This window comes from Accipiter gentilis, chromosome W, assembly GCF_929443795.1.
Source record: "Accipiter gentilis chromosome W, bAccGen1.1, whole genome shotgun sequence".
Taxonomy (NCBI): domain Eukaryota; kingdom Metazoa; phylum Chordata; class Aves; order Accipitriformes; family Accipitridae; genus Astur; species Astur gentilis.
The window spans coordinates 10,409,522-10,425,760 of record NC_064918.1 but is presented as its reverse complement, the minus strand read 5'-3'; the positions used below and the strand labels follow the sequence as shown (position 1 = coordinate 10,425,760).

General features: G+C 46.5%; 1 protein-coding gene across 2 annotated transcripts in view; it reads left to right on the top strand.

The window, feature by feature from the left end:
* Positions 1 to 12,297, top strand: part of LOC126035240 (uncharacterized) — a 375,847-nt gene extending 363,550 nt beyond the window's left edge. The window contains exon 4 of one of the 2 annotated variants that reach the window (XM_049793518.1): positions 8,958 to 12,297. In XM_049793518.1, the coding sequence (XP_049649475.1) occupies positions 8,958 to 12,110 (3,153 nt within the window). In that variant the 3' untranslated portion in view covers positions 12,111 to 12,297. The remainder of the gene's footprint in view (positions 1 to 8,957) is intronic. The other variant, XM_049793520.1, reaches the window with a different exon arrangement.
* Positions 12,298 to 16,239: the final 3,942 nt, after the last annotated feature.

Sequence of the window (16,239 nt, the reverse complement as noted above, 5' to 3'; positions counted from 1 at the left end):
AGATGTGAGCAGTGAGGAGTTGTGACCAGTACACCCTGCTCCCAACTACTGGTAATGTGGTTAGCATAACTAATGCCATTTTATGAGACAAGCAGCCATTCTCTATGACCAAGTGGTTCATGTATTCATTCCCTTTCACTCATTATCAGGCCCTGAAGGTCCTGTGAACCAAGTAGACAAACCAGATTTCTTCTTCCTCTCCCTACTGGCCTCAAGATTCGTGGGTGCCAGGCCAATTACTCCCTTCCTTACTGGCCTTGAAGGTCCTAGGCACCCAGCCAAACAGGTGTTGTTGATGACCCTGTCACAGAACAGGGAAGCATAACAGCATACAGAGCACTGTCTATAAAATCAAGCAGTTACAAGTCCTAAGTGGGGAACTTGGACCAGAGCTGCTGCTGGACACTGAGACCTGTGACCCCCTGGTGGCCAGGGATGCCTCCACCATCATCTGCTTCCTCTGAGGACTGAGCGACTCATATTTTTTTATATGATTTTTCAAGTCTAGATTATGATTGTTATATTGATACAGCAAACCATGTATTAAGATTTGACCTAATCTGCAGAGGGTCCAGGTGATTAGAAGTCATAAGTTAAGTTAGGGTCTAGGTGATTAGAAATAATATGTTAAGTTGTATTATAAATTCTGTATTACGTTGCTTATAGATAGTATACTATATTGATTCTGCTTGTAGAAATCCTGTGCCATTCTAACCATAAATTCTGTGCTATACTAATCATAATATCCTGTTAAGAAAATAAAGCTTTAATTGTAACTACAATTTAGTGCCATCATCATTCTGCCAAGGATCCCTAAAGGAACCCGTCTGTCCCCTTAGTGTCAGGTGACAGGAATTCAGAACCCTGTGCAGCCTGTGGAGTGTTTCTAGTAGCTACATAAAATTACTGATCTTCTAGCCCCCTTCATCATCAGTACAGATCATCAGCAACCAAAAATGTCATTTCAATGAGCCAAGGATAATACATCTGAACCATGGTGATGCCCTAGAACAAGCCATTCTACATTATCATGAGCCTAAATGTGTGTGTGTGTACAATCTTCAGAAACTGGTAATACCTCCTTTAAACTTCAAATTTCCCTGACTTCTTGACTGATTTTCCAAAAGTCTTAACAATATTTTAAGCATCTTGGAATAGCAGAGCATATAAACAGACTTTAATTTTCTGCATAATAATTTTAAAAAATTAAGCATTTCATTAAATCTTTGTATAAAATAAAGACATAAAAGATGTTATGTTTGGAAAATATGAATCCAGGAATTCATATATAGTTTGTTGCTCATTTAAATGTAAGAGCATGCAGTTAATCATGAGGGGGGTTTTATTGTTTTTTTTGTTAGCATTATCCTAGGCAATGTATTGGGTTTGGTACATGGCTACAGTTACAGAAGCACTGCTGTAATGAAGGGTTAAGAGTCAGTATCCCACTGTCCTGGTTTCAGCTGGGATAGAGTTAATTGTCTTCCTAGTAGCTGGTACAGTGCTATGTTTTGAGTTCAGTATGAGAAGAATGTTGATAATGCTGATGTTTTCAGTTGTTGCTAAGTAGTGTTTAGACTAAGTCAAGGATTTTTCAGCTTCTCATGCTCAGCCAGAAAGCTGGAGGGGCACAAGAAGTTGGCACAGGACACAGCCAGGGCAGCTGACCCAAACTGGCCAACAGGGTATTCCATACCATTTGACGCCACATCTAGTGTATAAACTGGGGGGGAGTGTGGGGCGGGATCACCGCTCGGGGTGGTGAGCAATTGCACTGCGCATCATTTGTACATTCCAATCCTTTTATGATTACTGTTGTCATTTTATTAGTGTTATCATTATTAGTTTCTTCTTTTCTGTTCTATTAAACCATTCTTATCTCAACCCACAAGTTTTACTTCTTTTCCTGATTTTCTCCCCCATCCCACTGGATGGGGGGGAGTGAGTGAGCAGCTGCGTGGTGCTTAGTTGCTGGCTGGGGTTAAACCACGACACCCACTACTCCCAAATGGTTCATTATTCCACAGATAATTTCACTGATTTCAATAGGAAAACTTGCACAGTAAATATTCTTCAGTCTCAGAAAAGGAATGAGAGCCTGGTCCTGTGCCATTTGGGACACAGGTTTTTTTCACTGGAAGTTGGAGAGTAGTTTTAAAAAATATATGACTTATTTTCATCCCTGCAACAGGAAATGCAACTACCTAAATAGACACATAAAAAGGCATCCCATGGAGTTAAGTGTGATGCCTAAAAGCAGTAATGCAAGAGAAATTATACTTTAAATGCTGTACAGTGTTATTTTAAGCAGAGGTTTTGGGCAGATATTAATTTTTTGTAAAGACCACAAAAGTGTTGGCATTGTTGGATAAAAATAACAGCTGCAAGGGAGGCTGACATTCTTTCTGAGATAACAAAGAACAAAGGAAAGACTTTGCATGAGGATTTGTGTCAGCTTTAACAACTAAATTGTGCTCTTAGCTCAGTGGGCAGAATTGCCACTGAAGTCATTGTGTGACCACATTAGGCCATGCCCAAGGGAAGAATTTGTCCCAAATGAATGACCAAATCCAGTGCTGAGGGCCAGCAGTCAGTGAATAAATTGTCCTTTCATTGAAGCCCTCCAGAAAGCGAAGGGGCTCATCTCTAAGTCTGTGTGCTCTGACAGAAAAGGGGAGCAAGAGGGATTGAAACCATGTCAGTCCTCTATCCTGGCTGACAGTGCAGCCCAGCAAACTTTGGTGCTAGCACAAATGATGAGGGAGTACATTGCAGCACAAGGCTGAGTACCCACGCTTCTCCTGAAGAAGTGGAATACACCTGAATGCCATTTTTAGAGTGCAGATTGGTTTTGCTACTGCTCAGAAAATTAGTAATATCTCTAATTGAAGCCTTTTGTTTTCAGGTCTAGGACCAAACAAAACACTATACAGTCCCTGGCCCCCTATGCCAGAAATGGGCCTTTGTGTATGATGTGTATCAGTCTGGAATGTTTATTCTGCACAAACCAAAGAACAACAGGATAAAGCAGAGTTTGCTCATTCCTGAATAAGTTAGCACATGTTCCCTGAAGAGGTTCTCATCCTGCAGACTTTGGTCTACTGGCTCTTTGGTCTACGGCTTTGGAAAATTATATGCTTTTCTAAGTCTTTAACACCCCTTTTTAACAGATAGGGCTGACTCTGCACATTTTGGCAGTGCAGTGTGTAATGAAAAATGCAGATATGAATGCTCCAAGAATGTATTTTTTTAATTATTGTAATATGTGTTTAATTTCATTGCAAAGACAAAAGACAGAAGGGACTAGCAATGTGGAAGTCCCTCAGAGACTGAGACTAAGATACAATACATCATATTCTGCTCTTGAACAGTGGCCCTGGGTCCCACTTCCACAGAGGCAGTGGCTGATCAAGCACCACCTTTACTGGGTACTAGGCTGAGTCAGAAGGCTGCAACTCCCATCAGTCACAGCCAGTGCCAGCAGCCACTCACATGTCACCAAAGTCCTCAATATCAAACTTATTTGGGACCTAGATTAATGCATGGGCCTGTGCATTATAGTTCTCTTGAAAACACGTTTTCTCATTTTGAAAACTGATGATATAATTTGCTTCCAGTTACTGTGGATGTACAATGGGTTTGCTTGATTTAAAAGCTTTTCTCCATTTGGGAATGAAGGACAGAATAGAATAACTTCATGTTGGACCCTTTCCCCCTCTGTGGGTGACTTACAAGTTGTATTTTAAGCACAACCTCATGTTTTCCTGTTTTCGCGTTGAGCTGGCCAATATGGACCCCTGCGGGATATAAATCCAAGCATGTAAATAAATAAATAAACAAATCACAGCTAGATGTTACTGCTGAGCAATGCACACCTAAAGACAGGGTAAAGAGAACGGGGACATGTACAAATATTCATTTGAACATGAAAGAGATGTTTTTGGCCTTTTTGTTTGCTTCTTACAAATATTTGCATGCTCTCTGATTACTGCAAAGATTGAATAGTAAGCTAGACCTGAAGCAAATAAACCCTTGCACCAAATCTGTAAAAAGTATATGAGCCCCTCATGAGCCACTAGCACCTTGCTCCTGCTCCTCCAGTCTGAGCCACCAATGCCACCAGGCCATGGATGACAGGAGGCGAGCAGGTAGGACTAATGAGGTAGGGTAATGAGCTATAGTTTCTCCCCACCCTGCCACAAGTATGGGCTAACGGAAAGCAGCCAGGCTAGTCCTAATGTCTTTCCTCTCCAAATCTAAACCACACCATTTCAGTGGTGGTCTCCTATAAGGGAGTCCTCCATGGTCTGTTGCACTCAGCAATATGGCTCATTTGAATGCTGTATACCTTTGGCCCTCGTTCTTAATGTAGCACCTGCCCTATGGATCTTGTTGTAAAACTGGAGTCTTTTTTTCTTTTCTTTAGAAAGGGGTGGACTTAGCATCCAGTGTGCTACAGATTGGAAACTGGCAGGGCATGATCTGAGGCAGCCTAGAAAGAGATGTCCTATTGCTAGCTAAAACATATGTGAACAGCCTCTCTATTTCTCTTTCTATAAGGCCCTTCAGTGTCTTTGGTTATAGCCAAAAAAAGATTTGGACATTATAATGCTGAAAGTCATAGTTCCTGAGCTGTAGGCACCCAATGGCATTTCTAACATTCAAATCTGATCCACGAGTATGCTGGAAATTTGGCACCTTGGAGTGGGATTTGTGGAAGGCAGCTGAATGGGGAGCTGCCAAAGCTGGGAAATAGCACTGCCAACGAGAGAAGGATATGTTTTAAATTCTGTCCTTTGCAGAGAATTGAAAGCCTTACTCTGGGCAACAAAAGATGCCATTTTGGAATCACTCTGCTGAAACTTCTCCATCTGTCTCTGAAGGAATAGAGAACTTCATGTTTGGCTTTGAGAAAGCCCATGTTGGCCTGGTGTTCTGGAGCCCACTGCAAGCCTCTGCAGAATGCCAGCTTGTCTCCTTCGAGCTCTTTTCTTCCATGATGTTTGGAGAGGCCTGAATAAGCCAGGCTGCAGATGTACAATGTGTACTGCCTGACAAGCTGTCCATTACTGCCATTTTTTCTTGTACTCCCCTCTGTGCCTGCTTATTGTCTCTTTTTTATATTAAGATTGTAAGGCGTTCAGGGAAGGATATGTCATTTTGCTCTTTGTTTTGCTTTTTGGTCTTTGCATGACATTAGTGGATATATTGTTGACTGCATAATCCTCAGAGAGGGCACCTGCACCTGAGGAAGGTCCACGAAGGCACATGAAGGTTTAGACACTCTGTTGGTACAATTCCAGCTGAGCTGGCTTGAAAGCAAATAAGAGCCAAAAGGTGGCTCCAATACATCAGTACTGTGACTACTCACAGAGGGAAACTCAACCAGGGCTATAACAAGAGTTCCCGTTGTTACAAATATTCTGATAAGTTAAAATTTTATATAAGCTGTCTTTGATCAAAAGGTAAAGACTGTAGAATATAGGGGTTTGAAGCTTGCAATGTAGTCATCGAAACTTAGGAACATACAAAATGTTCTGTATACAGTCATAAGAAAATAAGTATTGTCTAAAATTAGTTAACCATAGAAACTTCAACCGATTTGTTAGTTTGTAGTGTTTTGTCCTAAGAAACTAAGAGAGATCGTTATGGACCTTAGTTCTGTTGCTTAGAAACCCCACTTTGATCAAGATTCCAGTTAGTGGAATTAAGTAAGATTAACCAATGAATGTTTTAGTATAAGAATATTGAAAAGGTGGTGTGACTGAGAGCCAATCACTAGAAACGTTAAATTCAAGAATTAACATTGAATGTACTTTTATGTAAATCTAATACATGATGGTGAAAATCGTACTGCACAGAATCACATAAGAGAGGTCAACTATCGGACAAAGTGAGGAAGACTATGGAAGACCACCAGAGACTTCACCACGCCTGCATAAAGGGACATTTACATATGCTAATGATTTATCGGACAGTTGATGATTATGTATGACATTTCCCAGAAATTTAGTGAATATGTATAACAGGTGTGTATTTAACCTGCATGGTTAAACCAGACAGGTGCACACGATAGGTGGAATGATCCCCTGTGTGCCTAGCGCTGCAATAAAGGAGTGCCTGCTTCTTAACTTCTCATTGCTGTTAAGGAGTTTTATTCTGGATTTCGGTAACAAACTGACTAATTGAGATGTACCAGGCACACTGAGGTGACCTTTTGGCCAATAGGGATTAAATGACCACAGATCAGATTCGACAGGGGTATAAACAGGGTCCCGCTGGAGGACATGTGGGAATCAGTCCTTCTCGAAGCAGCAGAGCAGCAGGTCTGCAGTCAGGGACTCCCCCTTGGGTCAGGGCACTGCCTGAGGTAACTCCTCGAGGGAGAGAGCCCTCATCTTTAGGTGAGTGATACACGGTGTTTTGGAGCCATCATTTTAAATCTTAAGAATTCTTAAATTGGCTGTATAATATTAATTCCCTTTACATCTGTATTGGGTCTGGCTGAGATGGAGTTAGTACTCCCTATAGCAGCCCTCATAGCACTGTGCTCTGCAGCTCTGTAGCTAGAAAGGTGTTGATAACACACCAGTGTTTTGGCTACTGCTGAGCAGTGCTGGCACAGCATCAAGGCTGTCTCTCCAACATTTTTGCCCTCCCCTCAATGGCAGGCTGGGGCAGGGCAAGATCTTGGGACGGGACATAACCAGGACAGCTGACCTAAACTAACCAAACAGATATTCCATACCATATGACGTCAGCTCAGATATAAAAGCTAAGTGAAGGGAGACGGAGGGGGGGGCATTTTTGTCTTCCGGAGCAAGCACTACGCGTACTGGAGCCCTGCTTCCCAGGAAGTGGCCAGACATCGCCTGCTGATGGGAAGTAGAGAGTAACATCATTTGTTTTTTCTTTGCTTTCACGCGCAACCTTTGCTATCATTTTATTAAACTGCCCTTATCTTGACCCACGAGCCTTTCGTTATATTTTTCTCTCCCCCGTTCCAGCTGAGGAGGGGGAGTGATAGAGCAGCTTTGGTGGGCACCTGGCATCCAGCCAGGGTCAACCCACCACAGTCCTTTTTTGGCGCCCAACGTGGGGCACGACAACGGCAGTTTTGCATTAAGCGTTCTATAGCTAGTCATTAAGTGGCAAGCTCCTGTGCAGGTCACAGAGCTTGTTAGCTGCTTGCTTATCTCTAGCTTGCTGAGTTTGGGAACATGTTAATGCAAATAATGGCTGTGTGCTTTGTCCTGGCACTGATGGCTTTGCTGTGCTGTGGGAGCTATCTTGTGGAGGAGATGAGGGAATACATCTCCCTCTCCCTACCAGGCATTGATGTGAATGGTTTTATTATGCAGGCTCCCGAGGTCCTTGTTCACCCTTACGTGAGCTGTTCAATACTAATAATTAATACTGGTGGCATATTATGGGTATTGTGGAACCTGGTCTCGTCCTGGTATAAGAGGAGGCAAGTTTTAGGTGAGGCAATATTGAAATGTGCCCTCAAGCGACCAGTCCCTGGGTGGCAGGGTATATGGAAGGATTTGGGCAGATTCCTAGGACGGTTATCACCTCCCATAATCTGGGATTTTACATCCGAACAAGCAAGTAACCCGGGCAAACTGACACGCCACCTGATAGAAGGGTGCCTTGCCTATCCCAATGAAAACCAGCAGCTTCTCGCACTGTACTGGGGCCTGGCCTATGCCTACCGAGCCACAGTTCAATACTCTCAGAGGACCATGGTTGAGGCAGGGACCCAGACTGCATCTAAGGACACGATGCTCGAGATAGGGACCCAAACAACAACTACAGTAATTGCCCCAGTAGTGAAACGGAAACAGTGGACAAGGAGATCAACGGGTCCATACCATCGATTAGTGAGGGAAGAAGAAGAAGAGGAAAGGCTTGATTTAGAAGCTGGTCCTTCGATAAGGAAATTGGAGGAAGGAGTGAGGGAACTTAAACAAGAAGCAGAAACTACCCGGTCCCTGACGTCCTCAGAACTTCGGGACTTGCGGAAAGATTACAGCCGCCAGCCAGGTGAGCGGATTGCTGCCTGGCTGCTCCGATGCTGGGATAACGGGGCTGATAGTCAGCTACTGGAAGGCAAGGAAGCGCAACAGCTGGGATCCCTCGCTAGAAACCGGGGAATTGAAAGAGGAATTGGGAAAGAGGCAGCAATTTGCAGTCTCTGGAGCCGGCTCCTCTCAAGTGTGAAGGCAAGATATCCATTCAAGGAAGATCTTGTAAATTCATCAGAAAAGTGGACTACTGCAGATGAAGGCATTCAGTACCTGAGAGAGTTAGCAGTGGTGGAAGTCATCTACAGTGATCTAGATGACGAGGAAGTTTCCAAAGACCCAGAGGATGTCCTGTGCACACGAGCCATGTGGTGAAAGGTGATTCAAGGTGCCCCAGCGTCGTATTCTAACAGCTTGGCAGCAATGTATTGTGCAGATATGGAAACACCAACTGTGGAGAAAGTGTCGTCTTGGCTCCAAAACTTTGAGGAAAATCTCTGTGTCTCCTCATCCCTACAGGACAGTGCCTTGGCTGTTAGGGATGCTCCAAGAAATCAGTTCTCCCCTGCCCCAGTCAGAGGGAAAGGGAGCCCAAGGCGTATGCCACGTGGTACACTCTGGTTCTTCCTGCGTGACCAAGGGGAGGACATGAGGAAGTGGGATGGTGAACCCACCTTTAAGCTGGAAGCCCGCGTACGTGAACTGAGAGGGAAGACAGCTGTTAAGAAGGGGTCACCCAAGAAGAAGGCTGTCAGCGTAGTTGCTGTAGAGGCCCAAGAAGGCACTCAGCGATCCTCCAGGCATAGAAGAACTGAAACCACCTCCCTTGATTCTGGTGAGGGGACTTCTGGTCTGGTACCGCAAGGATCGGACAGTGAATATTCTGATGAGGAACAGCAATAGAGGGTCCCTGCCTTCGGCCAGGAGAAGGAAAGGGATGATCGGATATACTGGACTGTGTGGATTCGATGGCCTGGCACATCAGACCCACAGAAGTATAAGGCTTTGGTAGACACTGGTGCACAGTGTACACTGATGCCATCAGGATACAGGGGCACAGAATCCATCTGGATCTCTGGAGTGACAGGGGGATGCCAAGAATTGACTATACTGGAGGCTGAAGTGAGCTTGACAGGGGACAAGTGGGAAAAGCACCCCATTGTGACCGGTCCAGAGGCCCCTTGTATCCTTGGCATAGACTACCTCAAGAGAGGGTACTTCAAGGACCCAAAGGGGTGCCGGTGGGCTTTTGGTGTAGCCACTGTAAATGCAGAGAAGATCAAACAGCTATCTACCCTGCCTGGCCTCTCGGAAGATCCCTTTACTGTGGGATTGCTGCAAGTTGAAGAACAGCAGGTGCCTATCGCTACCAGGACAGTGCACCGTCGGCAATACCGGACAAACCAAGACTCCCTGGCTCCCATCCATGAGCTGATTCATCACCTAGAGAGCCAAGGAGTCATCAGCAAGACTCATTCACCTTTTAATAGTCCTATATGGCCAGTGCAGAAGTCTGATGGAGGATGGAGGTTAAAAGTAGATTATCGCGGCCTGAATGAAGTGACACCGCCATTGAGTGCTGCTGTACCAGACATGTTAGAGCTTCAATATGAACTGGCATCAAAGGCAGCCACATGGTATGCTACAATTGATATTGCCAATGCATTTTTCTCCATTCCTTTGGCAGCAGAGTGCAGGCCACAGTTTGCTTTCACATGGAGAGGTGTCCAATACACCTGGAATCGGCTGCCCCAGGGGTGGAAGCACAGCCCTACCATTTGTCACGGATTAATCCAAATGGCACTGGAACAAGGCGATGCCCCTGAACATTTACAATACTTAGATGACATCATCGTATGGGGCAACAAGGCAGAAGAAGTGTTTGAGAAGGGAAAAAGAATAATTCAGATTCTTCTGAAAGCTGGTTTCGCTATAAAGAAAAGTAAGGTCAAGGGACCTGCACAGGAGATTCAGTTCTTGGGAATAAAATGGCAGGATGGTCGCCGTCATGTCCCTATGGATGTGGTTAACAAGATAGCAACTATGTCTCCACCAGCTAACAAGAAAGAAACACAAGCTTTCCTAGGCCTTGTGGGGTTCTGGAGAATGCATATTCCAGGTTATAGTCAGCTTGTGAGCCCTCTCTATCGAGTAACGCGGAAAAAGAACTATTTTGAATGGGGCCCTGAACAACAACAAGCCTTTGAGCATATCAGACAGGAAATAGCTCGTGCAGTAGCTCTTGGGCCCGTCCGAACAGGACCAGATGTACAAAATGTACTCTACACTGCAGCTGGGGAACATGGTCTCACCTGGAGCCTGTGGCAGAAAACACCAGGAGAAACCCGAGGTCGACCATTAGGGTTTTGGAGTCGGGGGTACCGAGGATCAGAAGCTCACTATACCCCGACTGAAAAAGAGATCTTAGCAGCATATGAGGGGGTTCGAGCCACTTCAGAAGTTGTTGGTACAGAAACATATCTCCTCTTGGCACCACGATTGCCCGTGCTACACTGGATGTTCAAAGGAAACATCCCCTCTACACATCATGCAAACAGCGCTACATGGAGTAAGTGGATAGCATTGATCACGCAACGGGCTCGACTGGGGAAATCTAACCGCCCAGGAATTCTGGAAGAGATCATGGAATGGCCAGAAGGCAGAGATTTTGGAGCATCACCTGAGGAGGTGACTCGTGCCCAAGAGGCACCACCATATAATGAGTTATCAGAAGATGAAAGGTGTTATGCTTTGTTTACTGATGGATCCTGTCGTGTGGTAGGGAACCATCGGAAGTGGAAAGCTGCTGTGTGGAGTCCCACACGACAAGTCATTGAGGCCACTGAAGGAGAAGGCGAGTCAAGTCAGTTTGCAGAAGTGAAAGCCATCCAACTGGCTCTAGACATTGCTGAACGAGAGAAGTGGCCGGTACTCTACCTCTATACCGACTCCTGGATGGTGGCTAATGCCCTGTGGGGGTGCCTACGGCAGTGGAAGAAGACCAATTGGCAATGCAGGGGTAAACCCATCTGGTCAGCAGCATTGTGGCAGGACATTGCTGCCCGTGTAGAACACATGACTCTAAAGGTACGTCATGTAGATGCTCACGTGCCCAAAAGCCGTGCCACTGAAGAACATCGAAATAATGAACAGGTAGACAAGGCTGCCAAAAGAGAAATAGCTCAGGTGGACCTGGACTGGGACCGTAAGGGTGAGCTATTTGTAGCTCGATGGGCCCATGAGACATCGGGACATCTAGGGAGAGATGCAACATATAGGTGGGCTCGTGATCGAGGGGTGGACCTGACCATGGAGGCCATCACACAGGCCACTCATGAATGTGAAACATGTGCTGCAATCAAAAGAGCCACCAGAGTAAAGTTTCCCTGGAACAGAGGGCGGTGGCTGGGTCTTTCATATGGCAAGGCCTGGCAAATTGACTACATTGGACCACTGCCACGAACACGCCAAGGCAAGCGCTACATACTCACCATGGTGGAAGCAACTACTGGTTGGCTAGAAACATATCCTGTAAACCATGCCACTGCCCAAAACACCATCTTAGGCCTCGAAAGGCAAATTTTATGGCGACACGGTACCCCAGAAAGAATTGAATCAGACAATGGGACTCATTTCCGAAATAACCTTATAAGCTCCTGGGCAAAGAAACATGGCATTGAGTGGGTATACCACATACCCTATCACCCGCAGGCATCTGGAAAGATTGAGAGATATAATGGACTGTTGAAGAGTATGTTGAGAGCGCTAGGCAATGGGACATGGAAGCATTGGGATGCAAATTTAGCAGAAGCCACTTGGCTAGTTAACTCTAGAGGATCTGCTAACCGTCCTGGTCCTGCCCAAACAAAACCCCTACATACTGTGGGAGGAGATAAGGTCCCCGTGGTGCACATGGGGAAGTGGCTGGGGAAGGCAGTGTGGATTGCACCTCCCATGGGAAAAGGCAAACCCATTCGTGGGATTGTCTTTGCTCAGGGACCTGGGTGTACTTGGTGGGTAATGCGGAAGGATGGGGAGACCCAGTGTGTGCCTCAAGGACATTTAACCTTGGGGGAAAAATAATCTGTGATGTGAGTTGTATGTTGCAGGAAGTAATGTAGCAGGAATGACCTGAACTGCAGAGGAGTGAACTTCGCAAGGAACCAGATGAGTGCATCGGTGACCCAAACCAAGCCGACGTTGGTGCCCAACGATTGAACGTACTGCTTCTCCTGTCCTGACCACTCATCTTGATGGATGGGGCCCAAGTCATAACCTGTGTGTGAACATGTGGAGGAGTGGAAGAAGCCCCTGGAATATCTATCTCTTAAAGGACAAGGGATAGTAATTAATAAGAATGTATAAATCTGTACGTTGGGTATAAAAGTTGTTTAAGTATGTAGTTTCAGTTGTAAGTGTTGGTAAGAAAGGATTTCAGTAATGAGAATTAAATACAATAGTATGGTTAGAAGATATCTGTATTAAATTATGTGGGACCTGAGCAGGACGCAAATGGTATGGAATAAGGGGTGGAGATTGTATTGGGTCTGGCTGAGATGGAGTTAGTACTCCCTATAGCAGCCCTCATAGCACTGTGCTCTGCAGCTCTGTAGCTAGAAAGGTGTTGATAACACACCAGTGTTTTGGCTACTGCTGAGCAGTGCTGGCACAGCATCAAGGCTGTCTCTCCAACATTTTTGCCCTCCCCTCAATGGCAGGCTGGGGCAGGGCAAGATCTTGGGACGGGACATAACCAGGACAGCTGACCTAAACTAACCAAACAGATATTCCATACCATATGACGTCAGCTCAGATATAAAAGCTAAGTGAAGGGAGACGGAGGGGGGGGCATTTTTGTCTTCCGGAGCAAGCACTACGCGTACTGGAGCCCTGCTTCCCAGGAAGTGGCCAGACATCGCCTGCTGATGGGAAGTAGAGAGTAACATCATTTGTTTTTTCTTTGCTTTCACGCGCAACCTTTGCTATCATTTTATTAAACTGCCCTTATCTTGACCCACGAGCCTTTCGTTATATTTTTCTCTCCCCCGTCCAGCTGAGGAGGGGGAGTGATAGAGCAGCTTTGGTGGGCACCTGGCATCCAGCCAGGGTCAACCCACCACTCAAAACATAGCACTGTACCAGCTACTAGGAAGACAGTTAACTCTATCCCAGCTGAAACCAGGACACCGCCCAAAGGAGGGGCAAGGATGATAAAAGGACACAAATTGAAGCCCCAGGTGCGCAAGCTCACCGGAACTGGACCCCTTGGCTGACTGAACCACCGCTGGACCCAGAACCGGTGAAATCTTTCTCTCTTCCTTTTTCTCTCTCTGTCTTCTTCTCTCTTTCCTTTTCCACAATCCCTACACCTCATCCCTTTAAGACATTGTCGTGGTTTAAGCCCAGCCGGTAAAAAAGCACCACGTAGCCCCTCGCTCACTCCCCCACCCCACCCCCCCGGCCATGATGGGATGAGGATAAAATATAAAGGCAGGTTCGTGGGTCGAGATAAGGACTAGGAGGGATCACTCACTAATTATGGTCATGGGCAAAAGACAGGCTCAACTTGGGGAAGAAACAAAATCAACTTAATTTACTACAAATCAAAACAAGGATAATGAGAAGTAAAACCAAACCTTAGAACACCTTCCCCCCACCCCTCCCTCCTTCCTGGCATAGCGCCACTCCCGGTTTTCTCTACCTCCTCCCCCCGGCGGCGCAAGGGAAAAGGGGATGGGGGTTGGGGTCAGCTCGCCACACATTGTCTCTGCTGTTCCTTCCTCCTCGGGGAGGACTTTTCACTCTTCCCCTGCTCCAGCATGGGGTCCCTCCCACAGGAGGCAGTCCTTCACAAACTTCTCCAATGTGAGTCCTTTCCATGGCCTGCAGTTCCTCACAAAGTTCCCTGGCGTGGGTCCTTTCCTCGGGCTGATCTTCAGTCACAGGCTGCTCCAGCACGGGCTTTCCCATGGAGTCACGGCCATCTTGGGGGGGCCTCTGCTCCACTGCTCACCTCCATGGGCTGCAGGGGAACAGCCTGCCGTCTCACCACGGGCTGCAGGGGCATCCACCTCCTCAGGCATCCCTCCTTCCTCACTGACTTTGGTATCTGCATAGGTGTTCCTCTCACATTCCAATCCCCCTGCTCACTACCAGTTCCCCTTCTTAAATATGTTATCCCAGAGGCGCTACTACTGCCACTGATTGGGTCTGGCCTGGGCCAGAGGAGGGTCCGACTTGGAGCCGGGGGAGTTTCTAGCAGCTTCTCACAGGATCCACCCCTGCGGCCCCTCCCCCGCTACCAAAAAAAAAATAAAACCCCATGCCACGCAAACCCATAACAGTCTGTCGTGGTTTCAGCCCGGCCGGTAACAAAGGACCACGCAGCTGCTCGCTCACTCCTCCGCCCCCCTCCGGTGGGATGGGGAGGAGACGGAGGAGAGAAAAAGAAAAAAAAGAAACTGGAACCTCGAGGGTTGAGATAAAGGCAGTTTACTGGGACAAACACAAAAAGATTACAACAACAACAATGGCACTAATGAAAAAGTATACAAAAAGAGTGATGCACAGTGCAACTGCTCACCACCCGGGACCCGACGCTCCGCCACTTCCCCCACCGAAAACAGAGACCACCCCCCGGCCCACTCCCCATCTATATACTGAGCATGATGTCACATGGTATGGAATAGCTCCTTGGCTAGTCCAGGTCAGCTGCCCCGGCTATGCCCCCACCTCCCAGGTTCCTGTAAAAATTAACTCTATCCCCGCTGAACCCAGGACATTATCCACCCCTTATTCTATACCATCTACATCATGCCCAGATCTTACTTTATTTTTTTTTCCAATCAACCACTACTACTTTCCTTGTCATATATATAAGTATAGGGACTCCACCCCCCGACCTCGCACACACACACACGGTGTTCCTTTAGCCTATGGGCTATCCCTCTAATGTGTCCATCGATTTTGGGGCTCTATCTGTTGTAACAGTTCTTCAGGATAAGAGAGAGATGGTGTGAGATGTTGGGTTGTTGTACGCTGCATTTGGAACTTGTGGCTAGTACATTTGGTGCAACTCATGCCCTTGGTCTGCAGGTCGAAGATGTTGATCTTGAGGAAATTGCTGGGTGCCAGTTCAAGTTCTATCGCTGTTGTACTTGGCTCAGTTTCAAAAGTCCATCCTGTAGTCATTTGGATAATTCTCACAATAATACCCTTGATATGGCATATAGACACTATAGATACAATGACATGCATTGGCAGGTTATTTAGCAGTTAAATATCATACAGCCCAATTCACTGGCTATTCTCTCCCAAAATCAAATCTCCCTGAGGTACACATCGAACTTCCCCATCCTTCTGCATCACCCACCAGGTATACCCAGGTCCTTGAGCAAAAACAACCCCTTGAATGGGTTTGCCTCTGCTTGAGGGAGGACTAACCCAGACTGTCTTTCCTAACATACTCCTCATGCGCACTACAGGGACTTTATCCCCTTCTACAGTATGTGGAACTCTTGGTTGGGCGGGGCCAGCCCGATTGGCGGATCCTCTAGTATTAACTAACCAGGTGGCTTTTCTTAAATGTGTATCCCAATGCAAGTTCCACCCCCCATCGCTCTCAATGTAGTTTTCAGCAGTCCATTGTATCGTTCAATTTTTCCGGAGGCCGGTGCGTGATAAGGGATGTGATACACCCACTCAATGCCATGTTCTTTGGCCCAGGTGTCTACGAGGTTGTTTCGGAAGTGAGTCCCGTTGTCCGACTCGATTCTTTCTGGGGTGCCGTGTTGCCATAAAATTTTCTCTTCAAGGCCCAGGATAGTGTTCTGGGCAGTGGCATGGGACACAGGGTATGTTTCCAGCCATCCAGTGGTTGCTTCCACCATTGTAAGCACATGGCACTTGCCTTGGCGTGTTCATGGGAGTGTGATATAGTCAATCTGCCAGGCCTCCCACTGTTTATATTTCCGCCATCGCCCTCCATGCAACAGGGGTTTTTGCCGCTTGGCTTGCTTAATTGCAGCACATGTTTCACATTCATGGATGACCTGTGCGATAGTGTCCATGGTCAAGTCCACCCCTCGATCTTAGGGCTACCTCTTGATCCATTGCCGGCCGGCTTCTTGATATTCCTGGGTGCTACCTTGATTAAGGCACCTCGGTTAAAAAGTCTTTGCAGCCTTTTTCCAGTAGCCCTCACTGACGGCGA